The sequence below is a fragment of the Opisthorchis viverrini genome (assembly GCF_000715545.1).
Source record: "Opisthorchis viverrini unplaced genomic scaffold opera_v5_72, whole genome shotgun sequence".
In the NCBI taxonomy this organism is placed as follows: Eukaryota; Metazoa; Platyhelminthes; class Trematoda; order Opisthorchiida; family Opisthorchiidae; genus Opisthorchis; species Opisthorchis viverrini.
The window spans coordinates 1,376,605-1,402,283 of record NW_008751728.1 but is presented as its reverse complement, the minus strand read 5'-3'; the positions used below and the strand labels follow the sequence as shown (position 1 = coordinate 1,402,283).

The window sequence follows — 25,679 nt, the reverse complement described above, 5'->3', positions numbered from 1 at the left end:
TCCTCACTGTGCCTGGTTGGAGACACTACAAGATATGGCTGCCAACCGATGTCAGTGGCGTTCTTGTTGTCAGTTTCTGTCCAGATTGCCTGAGTGAATGTCTGGAGGTGTAGGCACCTCGGAATGATTGTGTTAAGCTAGCACTAAGTCCCTCCCCCATCCACCTTTATTCTTTTCTTTACAATAAGGCTTTCAACTAAGTCATTGTTGTATGGCAGTGAAGCATTGGTGTTGAACACTGATGTCATGCTGTCGATGATGATTATGCCGGGGTACAAGGGACGGCATATTTCATGAAAGCACACATAACTGCCTAGTGAGACGCCAAGATCAATCGAATTTACCAAGTAGTTGAAGCTTATCATCGGAAGCATTTCTGGCAGTGTTCGTTGTTTGTCTGAATTTCATTGATCCGATCTTCCTCCAGGTGCTTTGGGAAACGTGATATCGTAAGCGTAAGCCGTATCGAGCTGCAATCGAATCGTGCTTCCATTTGCTCTAATTGTGACGTACTTGTGCCGAGCATCGATCTGGTTATCAAATTTTTGCAAATATTGCGTTAAAACGGGGTTCTGATTGGCTCTGTCTGCTTCGTGACCTCCGTGTTTGGCTGTGTCGCTGGTTAGCTTTCCGCGTCCGGCACTGCCTTTCCTTGTGTCCACGTCGATTGCACACTGAACGTTTATGCTTTTTATACGGATACAATCGCACAAAATGCCATTCGCCGCATTGCCAGCATGCCGAAGGGGGCTTTGCTCCGTTCGAATTTGTCACCATGGAAGGTTGCCTCGATGTCGTCTTGGCAAGGTTGAAAGCAGGGGCGAGATGGCCCAAGTGGTTACAGCGCAATTCTACTGACCTGAAGGTCCGTGGTTCGATGGAATGTTGGTTTGACTGCACTCATGGCCGGTGTACTTGCACTTCACTTTCACGTATGAGCATACAAGTGGTTCATCTCTATTCACACGATTCTTTGTTTAGGACCAGCTGTCGATCAGCTGCCGGTAGGCGAGTGAGTGAGACCGGTCGACGATTCAGATATATTGTTTGTGATTGCTCCACCGGACGCCTGTCCATAACATCTAAGCCGCAGGCTTTTTGCGCCGAATGTGGTACTGTTTTCGAATTGCTCACGTAGGTATAAGCCCGGGTGAATAAAGCCATCGGGCAAACCTGCGGAGGCCAGTTGAAAGCCATCAGCCGGCCCAACCATGGTGGCGCTAATTTCTCCACACCAAGGCGCTGAGCTCACCCGTCAACTCCTCCAAGTTTTAGTGAAACACCATACTTCCTCCAGATAAATCTCTTTCCGGGAAATGCTCATTACCGCTCCTTCTATATGGCCATGGATAGTTATGCGGCAAGCCAAACTACTGTTCTCTTGGTATGATAGTGCAGTCAGGCAGGTGTCGTTTACAAATGTGGACAGACTCACTTTCGACCGATGTTCGTGACTTGCGAGTCCCACTCTGCTCAGGTTTGTGTACCCATAAGTTGCGAGATTTGTGTAGCTGCGGTTGTGCACGACATTGTGCAGTTTTTTTTAGTAATGTGTTTGCGGTCAAGCATTGAGATGCGTTGTTTCTCAGAGCTCCTTAGACAGCCGCTCTCCCGACCACACTACAAAATGTAAGATTTTCGCAAGGTTTGAAACAAAGATTGGCATTTTCAAAACTTAAGCTTCACAGTAGCGAAATTTCGCTCGTCCTCGAGTTCGAGTTCCGTTTCATGGGGATGTGATTATCAGTCATTTGTCTTACGCAGACTATCTAGCATGATTGGTTGTGCATCTGGGCGCACTTATCTTGTTCAGTTTGGATCGTTTGAGAACTTCAGCTATGGATATGACCACTGAATTTTGTACATTCACTTTGAGTGAACTTCACCGTACGTGAATGGCTGGCATCCGAATCGGATTTGCTGATCAATAGTGATCGAACCACTAGACGCCTGCGCGTAGTAAGCAGCCTCAGAACCGGATGTGGTGCTGCGCGCAAGCACTTGCTGCCGCCGCCAGCTAACTGGTGACGGCGTTGTCGGTCAATTTCCTTGAGCTTCATCGTAATACCACACCCTCAGTATAGAATTATACAAGTGCCATGGGGAGCAGCCCACGGACACACCGTCTTGGTGGTAGTTGATAACCTGGTGATATTCCACTAACTCTGCGGCTGTTGATCTTCTCAACCTTAGGATTACGATAGCCTGTACTGATTTGGAAATGTAAAAACTTATGTCGGCTCCGAGTGGTTACATCTGGCACGTGATATATATGATTCCTGTTATTATACTGTACAAAAAAGTACTTTTGAATTTTTTATTGCCGTGTACATTTTATCCACATCAGGTACTGGCGAATCAGGAAAAAGTACCTTCATCAAGCAGATGCGCATCATCCACGGTGCGGGATATTCGGATGAGGAACGTCGTACTTTCATTAAAATTGTTTACCAGAATATATACATGGCCATGTTCTCCATGACCCGTGCAATGGAGTCCCTGAAGATCCCTTATGAGAATCCGGACAATCACGTACGTTCCTGCCTTGTTGTATATTCCGGGTGATCAAGGCCTCTTTGTCTTTTAGTCTTAGCTACCGAAATAAGCCTACTGTTCCCGATGTAGAATTTTCGGTTGAGTCTCCTGAAACCGCGCTTATTCCACTTGACATTACTAACAAAATAGTGAGATCAAAAGCAGTTAACTGCTGAAAATCCTATTCTTGGTGTATTCGAAAATGACATCCGTTGTGCGTTTAGTCTAATTATGGTTTGAGTTTAGTTTACTTCTGCCTGTGTAACGTTTTGACTGATAGTCCAGATGCGCACAGACGGCTCAACCACCGGTACGCATGTGGAGATGGTTTAGACATTAGGACAGAGGTGTGATCGTAAGTAGTCGCCTGCGACATACGCTCGCACATCCACGCCGTTACCCTAACCGCCTGCTCCTGCATTGTTTCAAGTGACTAATTATAGGTGACTACCGAACTCATAGCAGGACGCTACTTGAGACTTTTTCTCCATCCGTCTTATATTTAGTCTCATACATCAGCTGTAAACTGTGTACCACAGTACGTTGGTTTTGTCCATCGCGTTCCCTCTTAGATTATTCGAAGATTAGAAGTTGCGGATAGCCCCACCTGAATGTGATGGATTGCACCACTTCGGTGTAAACAGTGCTACCATGAGACAGTCGCTTCTTAACAAGTGTGTCTACTGCCTTGGTGCTCTGTTGGTTGGTCATCGTTGAATGCCGGAGTGCCATTGGCGATGTGATTAGGTCTCGTTTTACATACTTCTAACCACCTATGTACATCCCCCGGGGTCTCTGTCCTGGCAGGCGGCGAGTGTCAAAGTGATTGTGTTTTTTTTGACACCCATGGCATAACGCATATTGTGAGGGGCAAGTGCACACCTGAAATAACGGTTGCGCTTGAGCACAGGTGTCGCTCTTACCCACGCTCTCTCACGAGTGTTTTCAGCAGAACCGCTAAGGCTATTGAACACTTAAATTGAGCCAAAAACAACAGCAGCACGTCCTACTTGAAGCGTGGGGGACGACAACGTTCTGAAATTTCGAACGCCATCTGAACGCGCTACTTCCAGCAGACATTCAACGGGTACTGGAACATGATACTTATTCTCGGCTAATCATGACTCGCGTCGATGCTGGACTGGCCAGTCAGACTGGCGAGTCAGACTTCTTGGCCGTTGTGGCACCTAATTGCGAACGTAGGACGATTTCGGTGTGGCAGTCCGCGTACCACCTTCGTGGGGAGTAAACAGATATATATGCTAACAGTTGTGGAGTGTTTGACTACAGTTGATGTAGCTAATTTCCCTTCACATGCAACCGTACTTACTGAGCGACGGTATGTCAACTGGGAACGAGTGCATGCTATCTTAGCGTCCAACTTATGCCCCGTACCTCGCAGTTGTTTTGCTTAAAACACGGAGATACTTGGGTCTATTTTTGCCGCACAACCTTTTCATGTTTTGTCACTGCTTCCTCCTTGTGCATAATCTATCCAGGCTAACGCTGCTCTGCTTCGCGACGTTGACTACGAAACAGTTACCACCATGGAGCCACACCATGTGACCGCAATCAAAGCGCTGTGGGACGATCCAGGCCTCAAAGAGTGTTACGACCGACGTCGCGAGTACCAGCTCAGTGACTCGGCCAAATAGTAAGTAATGAATACAATTTTCTCCCACCACGCATTAGTTAATCAGTCTCTGGATAACAACCCTAGATAACGTCAACAACCGGACCTAATTAGTTCACTTCTGTATCTGAATATTTCTACTCGAGTTTCAGGATGTTTTTACCGGTTTCCGTCACGAAAATTTGCACAGGATGGGATTCCCATTCAGGTTAAACCACGACGGGAGAATCAGATCATAATTAGCTAGCTTGTTAATGAGTGGAACTTCCTAGAGCCTGTGGGACCAGTTCGGGATAAACAACTCAACCGTTCCGTGACCCTCCGTTTTTCTGACGGGCTCAACAATATGTAGACGGTCATGGCTACTTTCTGGATGTCTTATTTACTGCACCGTTTACAGATTCGTATCTCTTACGAAAAGATGAGGCGATTCACTATGTCCGTAGATCCACTTCGCCAAGTATGTCGATCCGACTAGCAATCGGACGATGATAACCATCTGCTTGTTGGCTGGATTTTCCAGTTTTGCTGGCCAGGACCTTGGCGAATGATCACTACAACGGTCACGGTTTGCACAGCTCGACGTGATCGGTCGACACCATGTTGACTTTCACTTGAATTTTTTTCTGAAGGTTGGTCTGGTCGGCTGTTTACGCCCCAATCCCCCCACCTGACAGCCCACTGACTGCTGGGTTTATGCACCAATTTATCAACTCCCACCTGCAATGCGCAGCAACCTACCCCACCTCCCCAAATCATCGGTGAACGAGACTGTGGCAGCTACAACTACTGTACAACGAGTACGCGGTTATTACAGCTGACAATGATGATGATGATTACGTACCGGCTGTTTGATTATTTGGTTTCTCCAGTCATGGGAGTCTAGCGAAAAGACATGAATTGGAGATTTGTGATGTTTTTGTTCTGGAGTGCAGGTCGTAGGGCAGTGAAGCATCGGTGTTGAACACCGATGTCATGCTGTCGATGATGATGATGATGGAGTGCAGGCTTTCATGCACTTCCACCTGTTCCGAGGAAGCATTGTGGGAGCAGTCATTCTCTTCAGTCGTGCAATTTATCAGATGACTTGGGCTAATCGGCATACTAGACGGTACACATATTGACTACTTGTGATTTAAGGTACTGTTGTTTGGACGTAACACACTGCTCATAGGGTTGCTAAAAACTCTCCGGTAACCAACCACCGGTTTCGCCATCGGGACTTATCAGATAGGCGCAGTTCCAGAGATAACTCAGTGATTAAGATGCCAGCTTACGCACCGGAAGGTCCGTGGGTCGAACCAAGCCTCGATTGCTCCTGTTTAAGCTTTGGCAACCTGGCAGTATCTCAGCCCTCGTGCCCCCTTCCGTTAATATTCTAGCTAGGTATTGAATGGGTGGCATAGCTAGACGACTTGTTTTCTGTGTGTAATCTTGACTTCCCGGGTTTTCATCATCCTCATGTCTTTTCTCGTTTTTGGCCAGACGAAATTTAGTCTCTCGCAGGCATCTCGTGGATTATGAATAGGAGCAATGTAAAGTGTACTATTTATAAGACATTGTGCTGTTTCACTCGTCGGTACACTTCTTGCCTCCAAATCTTACACTCTACATTGAATTTTGCGTAGAAGCTTCGCAATTTCCAGGTTTTATTTAGTGCAAGCTATCGCAGTTTGTCCGCGCACTGTACTACTCCAAGGCGTCTCATTTTATTAGTAGTTGTTTCCCCAATTGCATGAGAATAAAGGAACTGAGCCCTCTATCGACTGTCGGTCACATAGACTAATCGAATATGACGCAAGAGGTTTTTGAGTGTTTCAACCCAGCTGCCCGTTTATATTGAAAATTTTATATTTGTACTAACCCGCGAAAGTTACCACGGAAACACATTTACAAAAAAAAGACAAATTAGATTGCAAAGGGTAGGACGACTGATGTCCTTTTACGGTAGTAATGTTTGTATGTCGGGTGATTTAACTCACCTAAGTACTCTTCCTTTGGGTGTCATGGCAGCTAGGTACCGAAGTAGTGCCGCAGCTAAAATATTACCGACTTTATTACTACGCGAAAGCCTTTTCGGATTCCGCTGCCCAACAAACGGACCCGTGGTTTTCAATCCTCAGGGGATGAACGTGGTGCGTTTTTGTGCTTGGGAGGTTTTATCAAAAAAATTGGAAGCCCTAAAAATGAACAAAGACTTCAAGCGACTTACCAAAATGCAGTTGCTGCATCGATCATTGACCCGTTTCAGTTATGTCTGTCTCTACGTAGTCCTCGCTCAAACAAGGCATGACTATCATCACCAGCGTGGTGCAGGACTCAATCGATTTTCTAATCTGTTCTCGTGATTGCTTGGGAATCGAATATGACGGGCGAGATGGCTCTGTGGTTAGTGCGCGAAATTACTTACCGGAAAGTCCATTGTTCGAACTTGGCCCCTGCATCATCACCTGTCTAGGCTTGGACAACCTGGCAGCATCTCAGCCCTCGTGACCCCCTCGGGTGGCATGGTAGCTAGACATCCAAAGGGTGTTACAGCTGAGCGGCGACAGATATCTTTGGTTGGGTCCCCCAGTTCGGAGGTATGTATGGTTGTCCGGTGTTGCATTCCACGTGGCTCCATTGTGAGGACACAAAGGATAGAAAGGAAAATTATTACAACTGTATTCTTTAGGGCCGTGACAGAACTTTTCACAACGTCACGCTAGAATCTTCCTGAGGGGGCGAGAAGCGCCGAACTATAAGCACTCGATCCTGATTGACTGACATTCTGACCAATCATGACATGGCCCTGTCTAGGTTGGACAACCTGGCAGCATCTCAGCCCTCGTGACCCCCTCGGGTGGCATGGTAGCTAGACATCCAAAGGGTGTTACAGCTGAGCGGCGACAGATATCTTTGGTTGGGTCCCCCAGTTCGGAGGTATGTATGGTTGTCCGGTGTTGCATTCCACGTGGCTCCATTGTGAGGACACAAAGGATAGAAAGGAAAATTATTACAACTGTATTCTTTAGGGCCGTGACAGAACTTTTCACAACGTCACGCTAGAATCTTCCTGAGGGGGCGAGAAGCGCCGAACTATAAGCACTCGATCCTGATTGACTGACATTCTGACCAATCATGACATGGCTTCGTCCAATCGACACAGTGTTCAGTTATATACTTGACGCTGGACAATAGGAGCATGCTCGCAAACTTTTAGTTGCATAGATGGCTGATGTTCTGTCCGCTGAGCTTGGAAATTTGGTTGCAAATGTTTCGTGTAATGGATTAGTGGTTCACCGTGACAAAGATCGGACATTATTGTAGACCGGGTGTTGACGTTTGATTTTGACTAGAAGCTACTATAATCAATCCTGTTGGTTGGTAAGTTAGCCCGTTCCTTGCTTGGGGGTCGCGCATGATCGGTCTTGACCTCCGCAACGCGCACCCGACTGCTTTCGTTGTGTCGGTTCCATGGTTGCTGCATCTGCCATCTGATCTGTATGTTCATTTTGAGTCATTCGGGTAGGCCGAATTTCCCTTGCTCGTATTGGTGCGTAGATTAGGTCGATTTTCTGCCCTGTGGAACAAACCTGAAGGGATCTGCCATGAGTACTTTACTTTGAGGGCTGGTCTCTTCATGGAGGGATTCAACTGTTGAAAGACTGTTCAACCGACCAATCACATGTATTCTTTTAACGGGTGGTCGCCGTACACCATCAGGATAGAGTGAATTCTAATGAGGGGGTCTCTTCGACACCCTACATAATTCCTCCAATGGCAGTACATGCCAGTATCCCTTAAAGAAAGTCGTTGGTCGTCCAACTGTGGCACCTTTTCTTGCATAGCTTCCGTGTAGCTCTAAGGAAGCACGAGGACTGAGATATCAGGTTGCCCAAGTGAAAGACGAACAATCGAAAATCCAGGGTTGTGAGCCAGACATTCCGATCAACAGTTTTGCGCCCCAACCACCGGGCTATCTCGCCTCTCCTTAAAGAAAGGTTTGCGTTGGTGTGCGCTCTCTAGATCATAACTTTAGTTCCTGTTCCTAAATCGTCTCACTAGCTAGTTGATCCAGAGGTACCTCGAAATGTACATTACAGGCTAGCAACGAGCCTTCTGCGGGGTTTCGTCCATCCTTTCGTTCTAGGACTTTCTTCAAATTTTGAGATCAGCCAGAAGACATTGCAGGGTGGTAGCATTCCAGTCGCAAACGCAAGACGTTTGAAGATCCTTCAGTGTGGTAAAAACACCGATGTTGAAGATATAGATTCAGTAAATTGTCTCATTTTTGCTGTGATGTCTTGCCGTACGAACTCTGTTTCAGTCATCTCAGCTAGCCGCACCACTTTTCTTGCAGTTACCTTGACAACCTGAGCCGGATAGCACAATCGGACTATGTTCCAACACTTCAGGATATTCTGCGCGTCCGTGTTCCAACAACAGGAATCGTGGAGTACCCGTTTGACCTGGACTCAATCATTTTTCGGTACGTTTTGTTCCAAGTGAATCCTTTCTACCCGAACATGGCAAACCACTATCCAACCGAACGGGTAATGCCACTAGTGAATATACACTCAGTTGCAAACTAATTTGGTTCTTTCGACAGACTCACCTGGAACCCAGCTGAACCTCTCGTTTATGATGTTCTCAGGCGTCAATCAAAGAAACCTTTGCTCATAGGTCTAATTTAGAGAAGTAATTTCAAATAATACAAACTACGGCATTCTATGTGTAGGACAGCTGCCTAAGGAATTCGAACGAAACTCAAGCAATCCTCCAATCAAGCGTAACCCTCTCCGGGGATACAATCTGGCATCTCGCAGTGTTCCTCTGGAGGGCAAGTGTTGGGCTCGATTAGTTAACCTTTCTTTGTGATCACAGGCGACGGAAAAGCTGCGATTTTTTGTGTGTGGGGGGCATATTTTTCGCTATGTGCTGCATTATGGATTTTCAATGGACGAACTGTAATCAAGCAATCCATCCTTAAGAAAGGTCAATATCCTAGGGAAGCCCGAACAGTGTCATTACCCTTTGTAATGTACTACTCATAAGGTCGATGGATTTTCAGCAACCTTATGAGTAGTACATTACAAAGGGTAATGACACTGTTCGGGCTTCCCTAGGATATTGACCTTTCTTAAGGATGGATTGCTTGATTACAGTTCGTCCATTGAAAATCCATAATGCAGCACATAGCGAAAAATATGCCCCCCACACACAAAAAATCGCAGCTTTTCCGTCGCCTGTGATCACAAAGAAAGGTTAACTAATCGAGCCCAACACTTGCCCTCCAGAGGAACACTGCGAGATGCCAGATTGTATCCCCGGAGAGGGTTACGCTTGATTGGAGGATTGCTTGAGTTTCGTTCGAATTCCTTAGGCAGCTGTCCTACACATAGAATGCCGTAGTTTGTATTATTTGAAATTACTTCTCTAAATTAGACCTATGAGCAAAGGTTTCTTTGATTGACACATACCAACGCAATCTTATGGATCTATGTCGTGAGCAGCGGCCTGTATGTCGGTGTTATTAAAAACGGTCGATTTTAGCCCCACCATCAACAAATAAAATTTCTCATGAAATTCCAACCTGACAACAATGGAGGCAACCTCAATTATTCGGATTTCGTGTTTTGCTTCGGTCTGCGTTCCAGCTTCCTAACTGTCCAGTCTTTCTCGAATGTCTGAAGACGCGTTCCCCCCGGTTTGGTAGTTATCAGTGCAGTTGGATGTATGCAAACTTCCAACATGCGCTAAACTAACTGGTTGCCACGTTGTGTGTGTGTGTGTGTGTGTGTGTGTGTGCAACAGTAGTCTTGTCCGCTCTTGTTGCCTCCATCACATGATCTTTTACGTTGAATATGCAAGAGTCAAACAAGTCTGGATACGTACACAACTGACTCAGGAGATCCACCGGTTTAAACACTTTTGCACCGGTATTTGCGTCTCATCGGACTGTCTACCTCAACATCGCTCTCGGTTCAGTAAGTATGTTCTTGTGGAACGTCGTCGGCGGTCAAATGATCATTGAGTGCTCCCGCGTTGTGATAGTCTCGAGACATTGGAGGATATGTCGGAAAACCGACATCACTGACGTCAGTTTCCAACGTGAGTGCTGGGGGTATAGGCATCCAGGGTAATCTAGCATCAGGTTCCTCGCCGTGTCCCACTTTTTCACTACAGAGCTCTGCTAAACTAAATTAACACAGTGGCACAGCAAGGGACATGTGCTTTTCTTCGACGGTGATGGGGTTTTATAGAGTCTTTGTGAACTTAGTGAGACTGCCGCGCGCACGTACACGCCATGCACACACTTTAGTTTCACCCCTGAAGCCGATTCATATTACTATCAGAGTCGAGTTTCATAAAGATGTGAGATCGCGGAACTTGATACGCTTAGGTTTTTCATCGCGTTCACACTTTCTCTGTATGCCCGATCTCTTGTCCGCGTACTGTGTTTTGGCCAGAGGTGATTGTCCCGTAACTTTTTCACTTTTTTCCAGCATGGTGGATGTCGGTGGACAACGATCCGAGCGTCGAAAATGGATTCACTGTTTCGAGAGTGTCACGTCTATCATGTTCCTCGTCGCACTCTCCGAATATGACCAGGTCTTGGTCGAATCCGACAACGAGGTAGGTGTTCTCAGAAAGCTTCCTTGTATTATGAGTCACAGGAACATCCATAAGTGCTCTCGGTCACTTGTCTTTACATATATATACGCTCACCCTTTTGTCAAACATGCTCATGAGATTCTTACTGGAATTTGTTCAGCGTGGCTTACGTTCAAAAGTGTTTACTGAGTGAACGGTGCTTTCTGAAGACTCCTGAAGGCGATGCAAATAAATGTCTGCATGTGACATGAATCAATTGATGGTTTCTATGCATCCTATCGCCAAAATGTTGCGTATCTGAACAGGTACGGTCAACGACTATACACAACTGGAGAGCTCGCGCTATCACGCGAGCCCACCCACACCTAGCGCACACAGAAGACCGGACCTTCGTAGGAGAGCTTTTACCGTCTGAACCAAAGGCGAAGTATAGTGGGAGCATCGCCGAATATATATTTTCGAACGACCTTGGGGAACAATAAATTCTTTGGCACACAAAGGAAAGAAGCGCGGTCCTTTTGGGGTAATGTGTAACGTGGAGAACAGGGCGCGGAAATCAAAAATTGAAGTTTCCAGAAAATATCTTTCGCAATAGCTCAAGTAGTAAACGGTTTTCAGGGATACTGATATCCCCCCAAAAAATCCGAGCACTGTGCACACATCTAGTTCGCAAGTTTTGCACTAGTTTGAGGCTCGAGAGGTCAGATCTCTAGGACTTTACCTATCAGCAGTTAGGCGATGAATCGATCCGCTGTCCGCCTGTTTGTCAGAGGTATTCAGAAGATTTCGACAAACACACTCATTTGAATATCAGTTTGGTTTTGACGGGGGACTCACCTGGAACCCAGCTAACAGGGACTGGGCCTACCTGATGAGTCAACCCCAAGAGGCACGAAACCGGTCGTGGGATGTCGAAGAGTTTTCGGTAACCTTATGAGTAACGTATTGCATTTACTCGGAAGACTCTTACTGCATTTGCCTCATTATAACTCCCCTACGCAGCGTCATGTTTGGATGTGTTCCGCTGCTTCACCTCTGCCACCAGTTGATTGTGATGCAACGTCGGAATAGCCTCGTGGAAATAGTTTTTCATGTTTGTGTGAAACCTAACGTTAGCTCCTCGTTCCGGATGCATTGCAGCTTCGGAAAACCACCGTCTCCTTCGCCCAAGAGGTTATTATTCATTCGTTTTCTGTTTGATGGAATGCACCACAGCGTCAAATGTAGACTTTTAATTTTCGGTGAACTGGACTGCGGAAAGCAACTTCTAGGTCTGGTGGATGTTACTTTTAACAGCTTTCCACGCTTCTCGCTTCCGTAGCTACCCGATCATGTCCCATTTCTACCTGCCCAAGACCTCCGCCGATTATTTTAGGTTACCCTCGACAAATATGGATTATTCCACCAACTGATAGCATGCTCTTCCTTCAGTAGGTCTGAACTGTTCGGTGGGATTGGTGAATCGTTGAATTCTGGTGTCACGTGTACACAGGAACGGTTACGCGGACGTTAAGATTTTGCACGCTTCCGAACCTTGCTTGCACGCTCATCCGCACTTGGGTTTGTGGTCACCGGTGGAGAGGATTGTCCGCGTGTTGAACAGGAATTCCTATCTGTCTGTATGTCTGTCTGACCGTTAAGCCTTTCGCGTGCGCCTGTCTGACAGGCTGCACTGTCGAGCGAAGCGATCGGTGTGGGAAAGAAAGACATTGTAATTTTGATTAGTAGATTCTCGGTTAGAGATTGATTGCCCGGCTTTTTCTAACGATCCGTAAAGATGGGTGGGCCACTTTTTGGTACTAAATCTTGGGCATTTCGCTATATTTTGTGTTTTAAATGGAGCACCGACCCCTGTACGCCATAGGTATGTGTAGGATGTGTGGACTTGGTGGTTTATCGGAAATACTGTTGATAAGTTTTAGGACTTGCTTGCAGGTCAGGGCAAGAGATGCCTTCTGGACCAAACTGAATAAGGTTCAACACAAACAACACCTGTATAAAACCCCCGGCGTAAGAAATCAGGTCTTTGAGTTCGTTTCGCGCTGCTTTTCCATGAACGCTTTGAGACTATCCGTCGTATTTTGTGCTCTCACAATATCTGCCAGGGCAGCTGATATCATTTGCGTTTGTCCTCGCTAAAAGGCTCCGGGACTTGTTAACAGTGTTAGGCTTTTCCTCAGGTCAGTTAGCACGATCGTGTGGTTGTGGAACCCTCACTGATATCGACGGTGATGTTTGCGCATCAGCAAACCACATTTCAAACAGCCCTATCGCATTACCCCTCTTGATTGTTCTTTTTCTGGGGAGGGGGGAGAAGAAGTTGCCACTCGACGATCCGGTCAACACTTGACCACGTGATGTGGATTGCGTGATTGAATTTCGAGTTGATCGCATTGCTGATCAGCTGCTTGTGGCCTAACGGAAGAAGAAAGAAAGCGTTCAGCTGTAGCACCCTTCCAGTGCCGAGCTGCCATGCCACCCGAAGGAAGAAGGAGGGCTGAGGATACTGCCAGGGTGCCCAAGCCTAGACAGGAAAAATCGAGAGGCGGCGGTCGGATTCGAACCATGGACCTTCTGGTCAGTAAATTTCGCGCTCTACCAACTGGGGCCTCTCGCCCCTAACGGTCAAGTGTTTAGCTACTGTCCAAGAGGTCGCAGTTTCCAAAATTCCCAGATTTGCGCGGAATGTGCAGTGTTGGTGAATCCAGATAAGGATGAAACAGCTATACAGTACTTCTCAGCTTTTCGGCATAGCTTTATATCACTTTCAGGACGGAATCCACAAATGTTCTTATATACGATCATCGAATTGTCACTCACGCGAGGCTGGGTAGCACCTGCTCAATAAATGCAACGGTGACAGAATTTCTATAGAGCAGTTATTTTCTTGGTTTCCTTATTCTCGCTCTTTAGAATCGGATGGAGGAGAGCAAGGCACTGTTCTGCACGATCATCAACTATCCGTGGTTTCAGGACTCGTCAGTCATCCTGTTTTTGAATAAAAAAGATTTGTTGGAAGAGAAAATACAATACTCCCATCTGGTTGATTACTTCCCCGAATTCGATGGTAAGTGCATGCTTTAGCCGTTTAACTTTGAATGCTGAATAAAACATAATCCTCCTTTGGGTGTCTCTGTCGATGCTGTTGTCGTTAAACGAAGCACCTGTCTGTTAAGAAAAAACATGGATGGGTTGAAACTACGTGCCTTATGGTCAGCGGCTCCCATCGTAATCTGCTAGCCATCTCAGACCGTCTCTCGATCGGGCTAATCACTGGCAAACAGAACAAGATCCTGTCAAAACGGGTTTCCAGGAAGGTCTGTTACGAAAGCCGTGCTGCCACATCGTGTACGGCCGCAGGCCTACACAGCAGAGAGAGAGAGAGAGCGCTTTTAAAGGAATGTACTTATCAAACCGCTAGATGTACAAAACCCGCTTTTGCATTCCCCTCTCTGTTCGCAGACTGCCGCAGTAGTGCGCCGGTCCCTGCTCAGGACACGCTAGTTTATTCACTTTTCTGCTGCTGTGCAGCCGGTCGGACTGAATGACTCGCACACAACATGTGGCGGATACAATCAGATAAATACAACTGATGCATTTCCAGTCGTCTGACCGCTATCAAATACCCCATCCCATTCTTTTTGTGATAAGCCATTCAACAGTTCCACCGCGACCAGCTGATACACCAAGTCACCCTACGAATCAGCCGCTATTTTAAGTGCACTGCACACTTCAAGCAGTTGCGCAACAAAAAAAGCCGTTCCGCTTGTTTTGTCCATCTTCAAATCTGGAGTTAGATGTGGGAGCCCGTCACTGAGGAACTGGGCCTTACAGTGGTGAGGCCTCTGGCGTGTCTCAAACCCATTGAGCGGTGGTGTCCGTGCGGCACTCAGTCTCTCATTCCAGGTTGGTCAATGGTTAGAGGTCTGACCAATACTCTCCTGGCCCTCAGTGTTGTGGTTAGAACATGTGTGGCGACTAGTTCTATAATAATGGTAATGCACTTTCGTCTCTCGCGAAATACCGCTGTCTTGCGTTTAGGATTTTGAGCCAAATGCTTTGGTCGGGGATCCTAATCGTTCTCCTATCTAGGTCTGCACGCCCACGTAGGCCATGCACGTCGGCCGTCGCGTGATATCAGCAGCCGGATACATACTTGCTTTCTGCATACAGTAGAGTGGATAAGCGAAAACACGCTACTTCTGTCGCCTCTTTTCTTACACTTTCACGTGTCAGCACCAGGACTTGATGCTTTGTTCGCCGAGAATCACACTCGGCTGAAGCTCCCGACGATCCATGTTCACCAACAGCCTTCAACATAGAGTCTGTTTTCAAGCACAGAAATCCGGTCTACTTAGCGGCACTTAATATTGATACACTAAAGCTCTTGTTCACACGCTGCATTGTGTGCATTGACGCATACTGTCTGTCAGAAACAAGGATAAGAGGCCATTGAACTATCGCTAGCTTCCAGGTGATGCAGGGATGATTGCAGCTGGATATGCTTAGATGGGTATTGTATTGATTCTCCACTTGATTGGATACCCGTTGGTAGTCGCCTCTGCATGGTTTATTTGGCAGCGTCTACGAGAGAATCTCGATAAATTGAGGTCCATCGCAATTTGTTTGTCGCGTATGATTTCGCCGCAACGAACTGTAGCTCTGAATCTGTAGAAGACAGTTTCCATGATGCTTTAGGTGCTGTTTTGCAACGGACTAAAAGCTCAGACATCCTTGTGCTTGTGTGACGCGAAGGATGCTGAGTTCCATTTGGGCGATCGTGTTGGGTTGGATGCGAGACGCATGGACGACGGAGAGTGCTTGCTTCAGATGTGTGTCGAATTGACCGCATCGCCGTCAGTTATCGGCGGCGAGGGTCGATCACCGCCTGCCGCTTCTTCTGGAACACCAGCGTGGACACCGACCATGCACTTGTACGCTGCTGCTTTTCATTGTGCTTTTTAGGTGTACGCAATACGCGCACACCTCGCTTAGCCATTGAGAAGCTAGTGGATCCAGAAGTAAAATAAAGTTATCAGAGCCAGCTCCTCGAGAGCCTGTCGGACGGTACGATGTCGGATATAAACGACTACTGCGAACATCTATCCAAAGCGATACTAAAAAAATCGCCCAGCTGTAGCACCTTTCCGGTGCCTAGCTGCCATGCCACACGAAGAAAGCACGAGGGCTTGGATACTGCCAGGTCGCCCAAGCCTAGACAGGGGAAGTCGAGTGGCTGAGGTCGCGTTCGAACCACAAATCTTCCGGACAGTAAATTGGCGCTCTAACCACTTGGTCCATCTCGCTCCCAAGCGATACTCAGAGGCGGGATTTATTTGTGGTACAAACCAGCCAACCTCATTGAATCCCTGATAGGACCATGTTCTTGCAGAAGGCCCGGCGATAGAATCCCCCGTCTGCCGCCGCCACAACTCCATCCGACGCCAGGTGAAACTGAGTGCAGACCGAGAAGCTTGATGAATCCGTAAGGCTAAAGAAACAAAAGATGCAGGAGACGTCCGCAGGCTGTTTGACTGCGGTGGACTGTGAATACGGAATCGCCTTCAACCTCCGAAATGTCCGAGTGTAGATCTCTACTCAAGCGTCATCGTGCTGCTTATCCTAACGAACTTCCACCCGTTCTGTCCAAGGATAGTGGTGAGTTTCTCAGTCAGCGCCTGTCTAGTCTACTTGGGCCTATTTGGGAGAAGGAGACCGTCCCAGACAGCTGAGGTGAATCAATAATGTTGTCCATTTCGAAAAGGGCACTCACAGTGAACGTAGTAACCACAGAGGTGTTAGTTGTGACAAGGCTTCTGACGTTACTGATTCTTCGTCGTCTTACGATGACACGCGATGCCTTGACTCGCGGGAATGAAGCAGGATTTTGACCGGGTAGAGGCTGCGTTGACCATAACTTCACACTCCGTCAGGTGTTAGAGCAACGCCACATGTACAGACGACCGACAATCTTTGTGTTCCTTGACTTCAAGGGTGCGAAAAATATCTAACATCGACTACGATGGCTCGGCTTTGTAATACACATGCCGGAAAACTGTCTACCGAAACGGGTGTTGTTCCCTGTGCTTCCTTCGGAATGGCGCAAACATTGAGATGGACAGCGTGTTATTGATAGAGGAATGTGATAGAGGCTACGAAGAGTTTGGTGTTGTGTGCTTTCCAGGATGGTGTCCCCGTGATCACGCCTGTACTTGGCTGGAGACATTGCAAGAAATGGATGATCGATGTCAGTGGTGCTCGTGCTCTCAGTGTCCAGATTGTCTGATAGAGCGCTTGGAGGTGTCACAACTCAAAATGGTTTGACATAGACCAACACCAGGTCCCCTCCCTCGCCGACTCTTTCTCCTCTTTTCACTCTAGGGCTTTAAATAACTTTATGGTTGTGCGGTAGTAAGGCATCATTGTCACCACTGATGATGATGATGATGGGTGGAAGCATACACGTGTACAGAATAAGAAAGCAGATGTCTACATGTGAATCGGAACGTTTACCAAAATGGCTGCTGACAAACTGCCCACGACAGCTACGGCGAAGTATCTCGTGGATTCGAATTGTGGTGGGATGCTAGACACCTTTTGAATCGTCAGGCATCCTTTCCTTCGCTGAGCAGAGACTGGAACCAATAAGTAACTCAAATTGAATCTATCTGTCCAAAAGAAGCCACTTTTGACTTCAGTCATACGCTGGTAAGTCTGCCAAGTAGAACCCGGACGGTTTTCCCCTTACCCTAACTTTACTACCCTACTGTATCTCTCCTACGCTCATGGAACGTGGTATGTGGCCTCATGTAATCTTTTGTTTATCAACCCGGCCTCAAATGTTGCATATACGCCTAAAAACATTGATTATTCGAAACTTGCCTGCGCATGTCAATATATTGTCTCATACCCCATCTATATGTCGACAATGCAAGACTTTTGGTTGTTGACCGCCCGTTTATCCATCCGTTCTAGGCCCACAACGCAACGCAGAAGCAGCTCGCGACTTCATCTTGAAGTTGTTCGTCGAGCTCAACCCTGATCCGGACAAGATTATCTATTCTCATTTCACCTGTGCCACGGACACAGAGAATATCCGCTTTGTTTTCGCCGCGGTAAAGGACACTATCTTACAGCTGAACCTCAAAGAGTACAATCTGGTCTAATGTCCCAGTGATTCACTTAGATCGGTGAGTTGATGTAATCCCAGTGGATCCCGTAATCTCTTTCTGCCAACGACTCGAGACAATCTCTGTTACAGCATTCTGTGACTCGATAGGTCCATTTCGATAGAAAAATAAAGCTTGCCTTTTCATTGTGAGTACACACACAGGTGTACGCGTGTACAACAACACCAGGACGCGGGAGCTCAGGTGTTTGTAGTTTGGACTATGAATGCGCAATACTGAGGTATGGGTGTAGTACGCAAACAGATAGAAAGGACTTCCATAAAGGTGAAAGGAACCCCACATGTTTCAGGTGCAGACGGATTCTACTGAAATTACAGAAGCATGAGCTTACCGGCACATTTCTCCAATTGGGGATCCCGGTTTAACGATCACTGAAGTTCGTTCAGTTCTCAGCGGACATTGCCCGATGTTGATGTGGTTACCGAGGTGGTAACAAGTGGACTGAGGTCACCAAATCGTCGGTTCTTACAAACAATTTTATGTCGTAATTACGCGTATATTCCTAAAAATACCGGCGATATGTTGTGAATCAGCGTAAGCTTGTCCTCATCCTGTGAAAAAATCAAATGTAACTCGAGTTTTTCCAGATTATGTTCGCTTCACTGTTCATTCACGCGTCGTTGGGGGCACGTCTGACAGACACCTTATTCGCGAGTGACCCAAAGGAAACCCGAAAAGCTATCAACATGAATCTTCTCAGTTTCACCGTAGCCTTTTTTTACTGAAGAAGTCACTTGGTCCCAGATGTTGTGTTGATCATCACGATGGACTTGAAATCGACAGCTTAGTAGCCTGAACTTTGACTTGCTATCCCCTCATGTACTGTTGAAGAGCTTACTAGTACTAGCCTGCCGGACTATGTCGGTCCAACATCTTGGCAGCATCGAGAACGGACGGGGGAATTTACTTCACTGCCGGTGAAAATAGAGGAACGAATTGCCAACGGCATCAGTTGTCAGTTCTGATGTACGGAAAACCGATCCTATTGGTGCTTTAAGACGTGAAATGCCTCTTCGTCCTCAAACCGCACCATCACGGCGCAACTAAAAGGCTTGAATAGACTTAACAGATCACCTCCTAGCTGAAGCAGTCTAGTCAAGTGAGGCTTATCACTGTTGATAACGCGTGTGGCCGGAAGATCCGTAGGGTTCAGCTGCCACCGCTATTTGGAACATTCTGGAAATGGCTGCTAAATGGCACACCGTGTATTATGGACTACGTTCCGCGGGTGCCAGCCTGTCCGAACATTCAGCTGGTTTTCACCTTAAAGCTAGGGACAACTGTTCGACCGACTGATATATTTCGATCTGAAGCATTTATCATGATGAACATTTCAGAAAGTACAGTAAAAAGGCATGACTGCCTGGTTAGTGTTTTCCAGAAGGAAAGACTGTCCCTGGGGTTTTGTAATTGATAACTTGTCATTGACTGCACTTGATCTATCGCGACGTGACTCTGGTTCGTCGTTTAACCTCCTCTGCAAGTGTATCTTTGCGAAATGTCTGACCGTCGTATTTGGGTATCGAGGTGGATTTGAGCGCCCTTTTTGTCCGTCTCTAGGTTGGCTTGGTCATCTGACCACAGTCTGCCAAAGCTCCAAACTGACGCGTCTGTGTGACAAAATGCAGCGCCGTTTACTTTGAATGTTACTGATTCGATAGATTCACATATTGTGCGCTATCCACCTCCCTTCTCGAGCTCAGCTGTAGTTCACTCTGCGCGATGGGAATCTATGAGTATTCCTGCTCATGTGCTGTTCGCATTTTGTTTGTGTCCTTTTTAGCTTTCCAAGTTGCCAGAACCCCAGTAACCACAACGGACGTGAGCCATTATACTTCGTCACCAAACCAATTGAGATTGATGTTTGTTCTCCGCGTCCTTGCCCTGTGAGCGTGCAAAGGAAACGCAGTCTGCCGGAACATCACGTTCAACCATCCGCCAATGTGCGTCCCTTCTGGCAATCACACCTATCAATCTCACACACGGCCCACTCTCCTCGGCTTTCCGTGTGCGCTAATGTAAAAACCTAGCAGCTGATTAGTTTGCCCTGCTCTCTTCGTTATTCTTTGCTTTCGCAATGCCGACGTGTCATCTTCCCTTCGTCAGCATGTCGTGTGTTATTTGTTCCTTTTTCTCGAAGTTTCTGTTCTCATCTTGTGTACCTTGATTAGACCAGAGTTTATTATCGTACCCTTGGCGTTTGATTTGTTACTGTACAACACACACACACACACACTCGTGATGCTTTGATTCTGTTTTTTTTTTCGTTCCCGACAAAACCTCACCTGAATCTCTGCATGTGCGCAAACGGCACGGTAACTTGCGTGCGGGTTTGCCACTTCTTTTCTCCGGTGTTTTGTCATACAACTCCAGCATTAGCCGCACCCTATTGTATAGCGATCGACCATCGTACTGAGACCACAGTCTCCGATATCCTCTTTAAGCACTGTTGAGAGTGACAACTTGGTTGCCTACAGAGGTGTGGACTGTGACTGAGTTTAGGATGCCTTCCAATGCCTTTTTCCTCGTTTTGGCATGCAAACAGTTCTAATCTGGCCAGGGCGGTATTCATCCAGTACTTAACACGACTTGTCCCACGATATTGTTCACTTTTTGTGACCTTCATTTTTGTTCGTCCGACTAATACGATCAAGCAATATACTCATCGAACCATGTATTCCTTAACTTGGACGCTTGGTTTTCATTTGCTCTGTTCAGTTAAATTCTTTCCTTTTTTCTCTGTTGTTATTTTTTGCCAATGTTTTTTCCAAGTGCGCTTACTAGTCCACTGGTTACGGTGGCCAGTAGAGATTTTTTTGTAAAACGCGCGATGGTGTCGAACAAATGGGGAACAGACAAACAGTAAATTGCTTTCTGGAGTCTACTACTGCTGGGGAGACACTGGGACTCGGTCATTCTATCATCCATCAAACTATTTTTGCTAGGTTAGACAGGCGGACTGTTTGGCATGCAGTGGGGAGGCTTCGTATTTTCCGTCACAACCAGGCGAATCCTCATTTTTTCCATTGCTGAATCATAAAATCAAGTTGATTAATTTCGATTTCGAATCTTCGCTTGGGAATGGAGTAGCCGGATAGGATGGATCGGTTGGCCTGTCTTGGGGCAAATTCGTATATCGTTGACTGTGACAGCGGTTCCTCGCCCATTCGAGGTCCGTCGGCCGCCCGTGCGTTACTCCTCGCGTTGCTACGAGTCACAGCTGTTGGTCCTGGGCGTCGCCTCGTCCTAATATATGCTGTCTCTGGACGAGTGAAAGCCATTTGCACACTGGCATTCACTTCATCTGAAGGTCCCTTGTCTCGTATCCGTTAGATGAGTCAGCAAAAGTTGCTGAGCTTGTCTGTGGTAGGCTTGAGCCCACAAAGACCAGGTTAAATTCCACTCGTATGAGCGATTTAATCATAAACTCTCATAGGAAGTATCAGAAACACTATCGTGACTGAATGCCAACTCCGTGTCAACAGGAAAAACATGAATAACCACTAGGTGCGTGTTCACACATGATCGTCACATTTTGCCAGTCGCTTCAGCATGATGTCATGCTGTCGATGATGATGATGGTGGTCACAGGGTCATGAGTATGACTAACCGGAAGATGGAGTGTGCCTTGCTGGAAGGCAAATCAATGTGTTGGACTGACCCGCTTTCGGGCCTCAGCGGTGGCTCCACACATTTCGACGAGTGAACGGAGTATTCATGGGTCGAGTTGTGCCCCTAGTGGAAAATTCATCATATTTACGCGTGGAATGACAGTCTCCGTCGGCCATAGAAGCCATCCCCCAGGATGACGCCCAGGTTTTTAACCAGTGAGAATGCACAAAACTTTACGATTGAATGCAACAGCTCCTTCCTTCCCTTGAAGGGAATGACTCTCGAGCTGAGAAATTCACACCAGGATACCCACAATAGACGAATGTTCGCATAAAGAATTGTCATAAAAGGGGCAATCACATCCAAACGTTGGGTGTTATCCCGAAGTACCTAAGATGCTTTGAAAGAAAATAGATGAGAAATTGCCGCGGCTTTCAAGACAAAACTGCTGAAAACTAGCAGAATGAAGTGGGGACGAGCAATTTGATGGTAACAGTAAACTGCTCCATGCATTTTGACTTGAGGAACGGAATCAATTGGACAATCCAATCGCAGCGGCTTAGCTAGTCGTTTTCAAAAGGACAATAAAGACCCATAAATTTTTGTAATGCACTACTCATTAGGTTGCTGAAAGCCCCTCGACAGCCCACGACCGGTTTCGCTCTTCTTGGGACTCATCAGGTAGGCGCAGTCCCCGAGTTTCCGTCAACCTTATGTTCTACTTGAAACCAAGTTGCACGAAATTAGCGAATATACATGCAAACTAATTTGGTTTTTCGAGAGACTCACTTGGAACCCAGCTGAATCTCTCGTCTGTGATGTCCTCAGGCAACTGAATGTGCTGTACCTGAATGGACTGCGCCTACCTGATGAGCTGCAAGAATGGTGAAAGCGGTCGTGGGCTGTCAGGGAGTTTTCAGCAACCTTATGAGTAGTGCATTACTAAATATGTATGTATCGCGATATCTCGAATATCGTAGCGACTGAAACATAAGGCGGCCTGGTGCAGCACATTCAGTTGCCTGGGAACATCAAAACCGAGAGATTCAGCTGGGTTCCAGGTGAGTCTCTCGAAAAACCAAATTAGTTTGCATGTATATTCGCTAATTTCGTGCAACTTGGTTTCAAGTAGAACATAAGGTTGACGGAAACTCGGGGACTGCGCCTACCTGATGAGCCCCAAGAAGGGCGAAACCGGTCGTGGGCTGTCAATGGATTTTCAGCAACCTTATGAGTAGTACATTACAAAGATATACATGTATCGCGATATCTCGAATATCGTAGCGACTGAAACATAAGGCGGCCTGGTGCAGCACATTCAGTTGCCTGGGAACATCAAAACCGAGAGATTCAGCTGGGTTCCAGGTGAGTCTCTCGAAAAACCAAATTAGTTTGCAAGTGAGTGTGTATTACAGTAGTGACCTGTTCAGTTGGACAAGAAGAAAATTCATGGGCTGTTTCGCTTTCAGTATGCCGGTTCACCGAATCAGCGGTTTGAGCATGATATAGTCCTTTTATTCAAGATGAAAAGTGATTCTATCATTTGGCTCCTGTATCGTGGATCTTTGCGGACTTGTTTAGTCAGCGAGAGATTGCTTGACTGAGTATGCCACCCGGTAGGTGCCCGTGTCACGTGGTTTCGTTCAAAGGATCGAGGGTGTTCACATCTCGCAATACCGGTTTGCTGAATGTGTGAGCTGAGCGCTATCCCACAGGTAGGCTTACACCCGGACGTCTATAGTGAAAGTGTTTAGCTCGCGTGAGACCGCAAGACCACATGTAATGGCTAAGCTCAGTCTTTTGATACTCTTCTAGCCGACAAAGTGTACGTTCATGTCCGACTCTCTGTAGTTCGTGTATTCGGAAGCGGCGTTCAACCCTCAAGCAACGGCTCCACCCACAAGTGAGGCTTTGCAACTTGACAACATCCGGTGAGAATTGCGTTCACCGCTCAACCCTCGTGCAATATTAAGTTGCTGACGTCCAGTAAATCGTCCGTTTGTGATAGAGTCCATCGACATTTGAATGAATTTCTCGCTTGTTATATCCTCCGATCGAGAGCTCGGGCGCGAAGGCCGCGTCGGACTCCAAAGTATTTCTGCTTTACCGGGGCCAATTGAGATTATAAATAAAACGCGGACCTCCACTGCCCGGAACGAACTCGCTGGGACATTTTCTTTGGCGAGTCGCTGAACATCACAAAGCACTTGAATGCTTGCCTGACTGTTGGAAAATCATTCCAATAGGGCAACCCAAGTGAGAACTCCTCAAGACGTGTCAGTCAGAACATGCCATAAGTGAAAACGTGCAGGGAAACAAGCGCTCCCAAAAGACACTATATACGAATTACCTTCAGTTACAAATATTGGTTTAGTGCGTTGCTCATGCCGCCACTAAGTAAGCATACAACGGGTTCCGGCCAATGGTGACTCGTCTTTGGGTCGAATGAAGTCACTTGTTCGACTCACACAATCATCTCGTCTTGACGAGATACCCACCTGGAACACAGTTGAGTCTCTAGTCTATGATGCTGTCAAGCATCTGAATGTGCTGCATCATGCCGCCTCATGTGTGACATTTGAGATACCGCGATACACATTGTGTAGATGTAATACACTACTCTTGGGGTTGCTGAAAACACTTCCGGTTTCGCTCTTCTTGAGGCTTGCTCATCATGTAGGTGCAGTCCCCCAGTTGTCGACACCTTTATGGTCTACTTGAGCCCAAATTGTAAAGTTAGCGAAAGGCACTCATCTACATGCCCGTTTGGTTTAATCACGATCATAAGGATTCCAGGAGGGTCTCCCGTCAAAACCAAATTGGTATGCAAACAAGTATATCAGTCGAATTTCGTGCAGTTTGAAAAGTCATTCAGCTGTGGCACCATTCCGGTGCCTAACTGCCATGCCACCAGAACGAAGCACGAGGGCTAGGATACTACCAGATTGCCCAAGCCTAGATAGGGGAAGTCGAGAGGCAGAGGTCGGATTCGAACCACGAACCTTCCGGTCAGTGAATTTGCAGTCTAACCACCTAAGCCATCTCGCCTTCGTGCAGTTTGGGTTCAAGTAGATCATAAGGTTGACGAAGACTCGGGAAGTGTGCCTACTTGATAAGCCTCGAGAAGGGCGAAACCGATCGTGGGCTGTCGATGAGTTTTCAGTAGTGATTTACGTCTAAAACCGCCTGCTCTCCGGAGACATTTCCTCCCCGTGCAGCGCGTTATCTCTCAGATATTTTCCCGAAAGAGATCACACTCCTATTGTCATCGTTACTAATGCTATTTGTTGCCAGCCTTTAGGCGATCATGATGTTATTGCAAACTCAAAATGATCTAATCTATAAAGACGTCATTCGGAAGCCCTCAGATCGTTTCCCGTTCTGAATTATGGCTTAATTAGGAGCTCGACCTGAAACAGGGGGCTTCGAATGATGTTGGTTGGTACCACCCACGAATAGGCCTACATCAAGGTACTGAAGCTAAAAATCTCCTCAAAATTTCAGTGTAACGGCGCAGGTAAAAAAGCGAAACATCAGCACCGATGCATTAAAGACGCAAGCATCTTCTGGCCGATATAAAATATGAATAAACGTGCTGTGCCATTTCAACTTTCCCAGTCAAATTTTTACACAGACTGCTCGGTCATCCGGGGAAACTAGTTCCTCAACCAGATGAGCAGCCTGTTCCTGCAGTGTTTTTCTGACAACCAGGATGTTCTCCCAGTGACATTTGGCGGTCTGCAGGGAAGCTACCTGTCAGTTCCGTGAAGGGTTCTTCTCCCGAACAAGTCATTGTGTGAGCCCGAGATAACTCAGTCATCATCAGAGACAGCAACATCAGTGCTGACGCTTCAATACCGTATAATCTCAGATGAATAAAGCGCACGAAGCGGTCTGCCACACCAAGCCCAGGCTCAAATCCAGAGGCAAGTACACGACCGATACCCAGCCTGACCGATATCCCGCCATTTATTTGAAAATGGGCATTGTGGCGATCCGGCAGCTACTTTCCACATTGTATTCGAGACAAAGAATTGTAGCACTGCAGTTTGCTGAGTGAAGATGTCAACCGGAACTGTGCAAATTTCGCGTCGAGTTTATATTTACCTGCA

At 46.9% G+C, this 25,679-nt stretch overlaps 2 protein-coding genes across 2 annotated transcripts in view; one reads left to right on the top strand and one right to left on the bottom strand.

The window, feature by feature from the left end:
* Positions 1-20,856, top strand: part of T265_04399 (hypothetical protein) — a gene marked incomplete at both ends in the record, with an annotated part of 34,087 nt that extends 13,231 nt beyond the window's left edge. The window contains 7 exons of the mRNA XM_009169138.1: positions 2,348-2,532; positions 4,035-4,189; positions 8,511-8,639; positions 10,657-10,786; positions 13,679-13,832; positions 17,741-17,955; positions 19,739-20,856. Of these exons, the coding sequence (XP_009167402.1) occupies positions 2,348-2,532; positions 4,035-4,189; positions 8,511-8,639; positions 10,657-10,786; positions 13,679-13,832; positions 17,741-17,931 (944 nt within the window). The remainder of the gene's footprint in view (positions 1-2,347; positions 2,533-4,034; positions 4,190-8,510; positions 8,640-10,656; positions 10,787-13,678; positions 13,833-17,740; positions 17,956-19,738) is intronic.
* On the bottom strand, positions 12,275-12,475 carry T265_04398 (hypothetical protein; the record flags this gene model as incomplete). The annotated part of the gene is made up of 1 exon (XM_009169137.1): positions 12,275-12,475. The coding sequence occupies one exon, from the start codon at positions 12,473-12,475 to the stop codon at positions 12,275-12,277; it is 201 nt and encodes a 66-aa protein (XP_009167401.1).
* Positions 20,857-25,679: the final 4,823 nt, after the last annotated feature.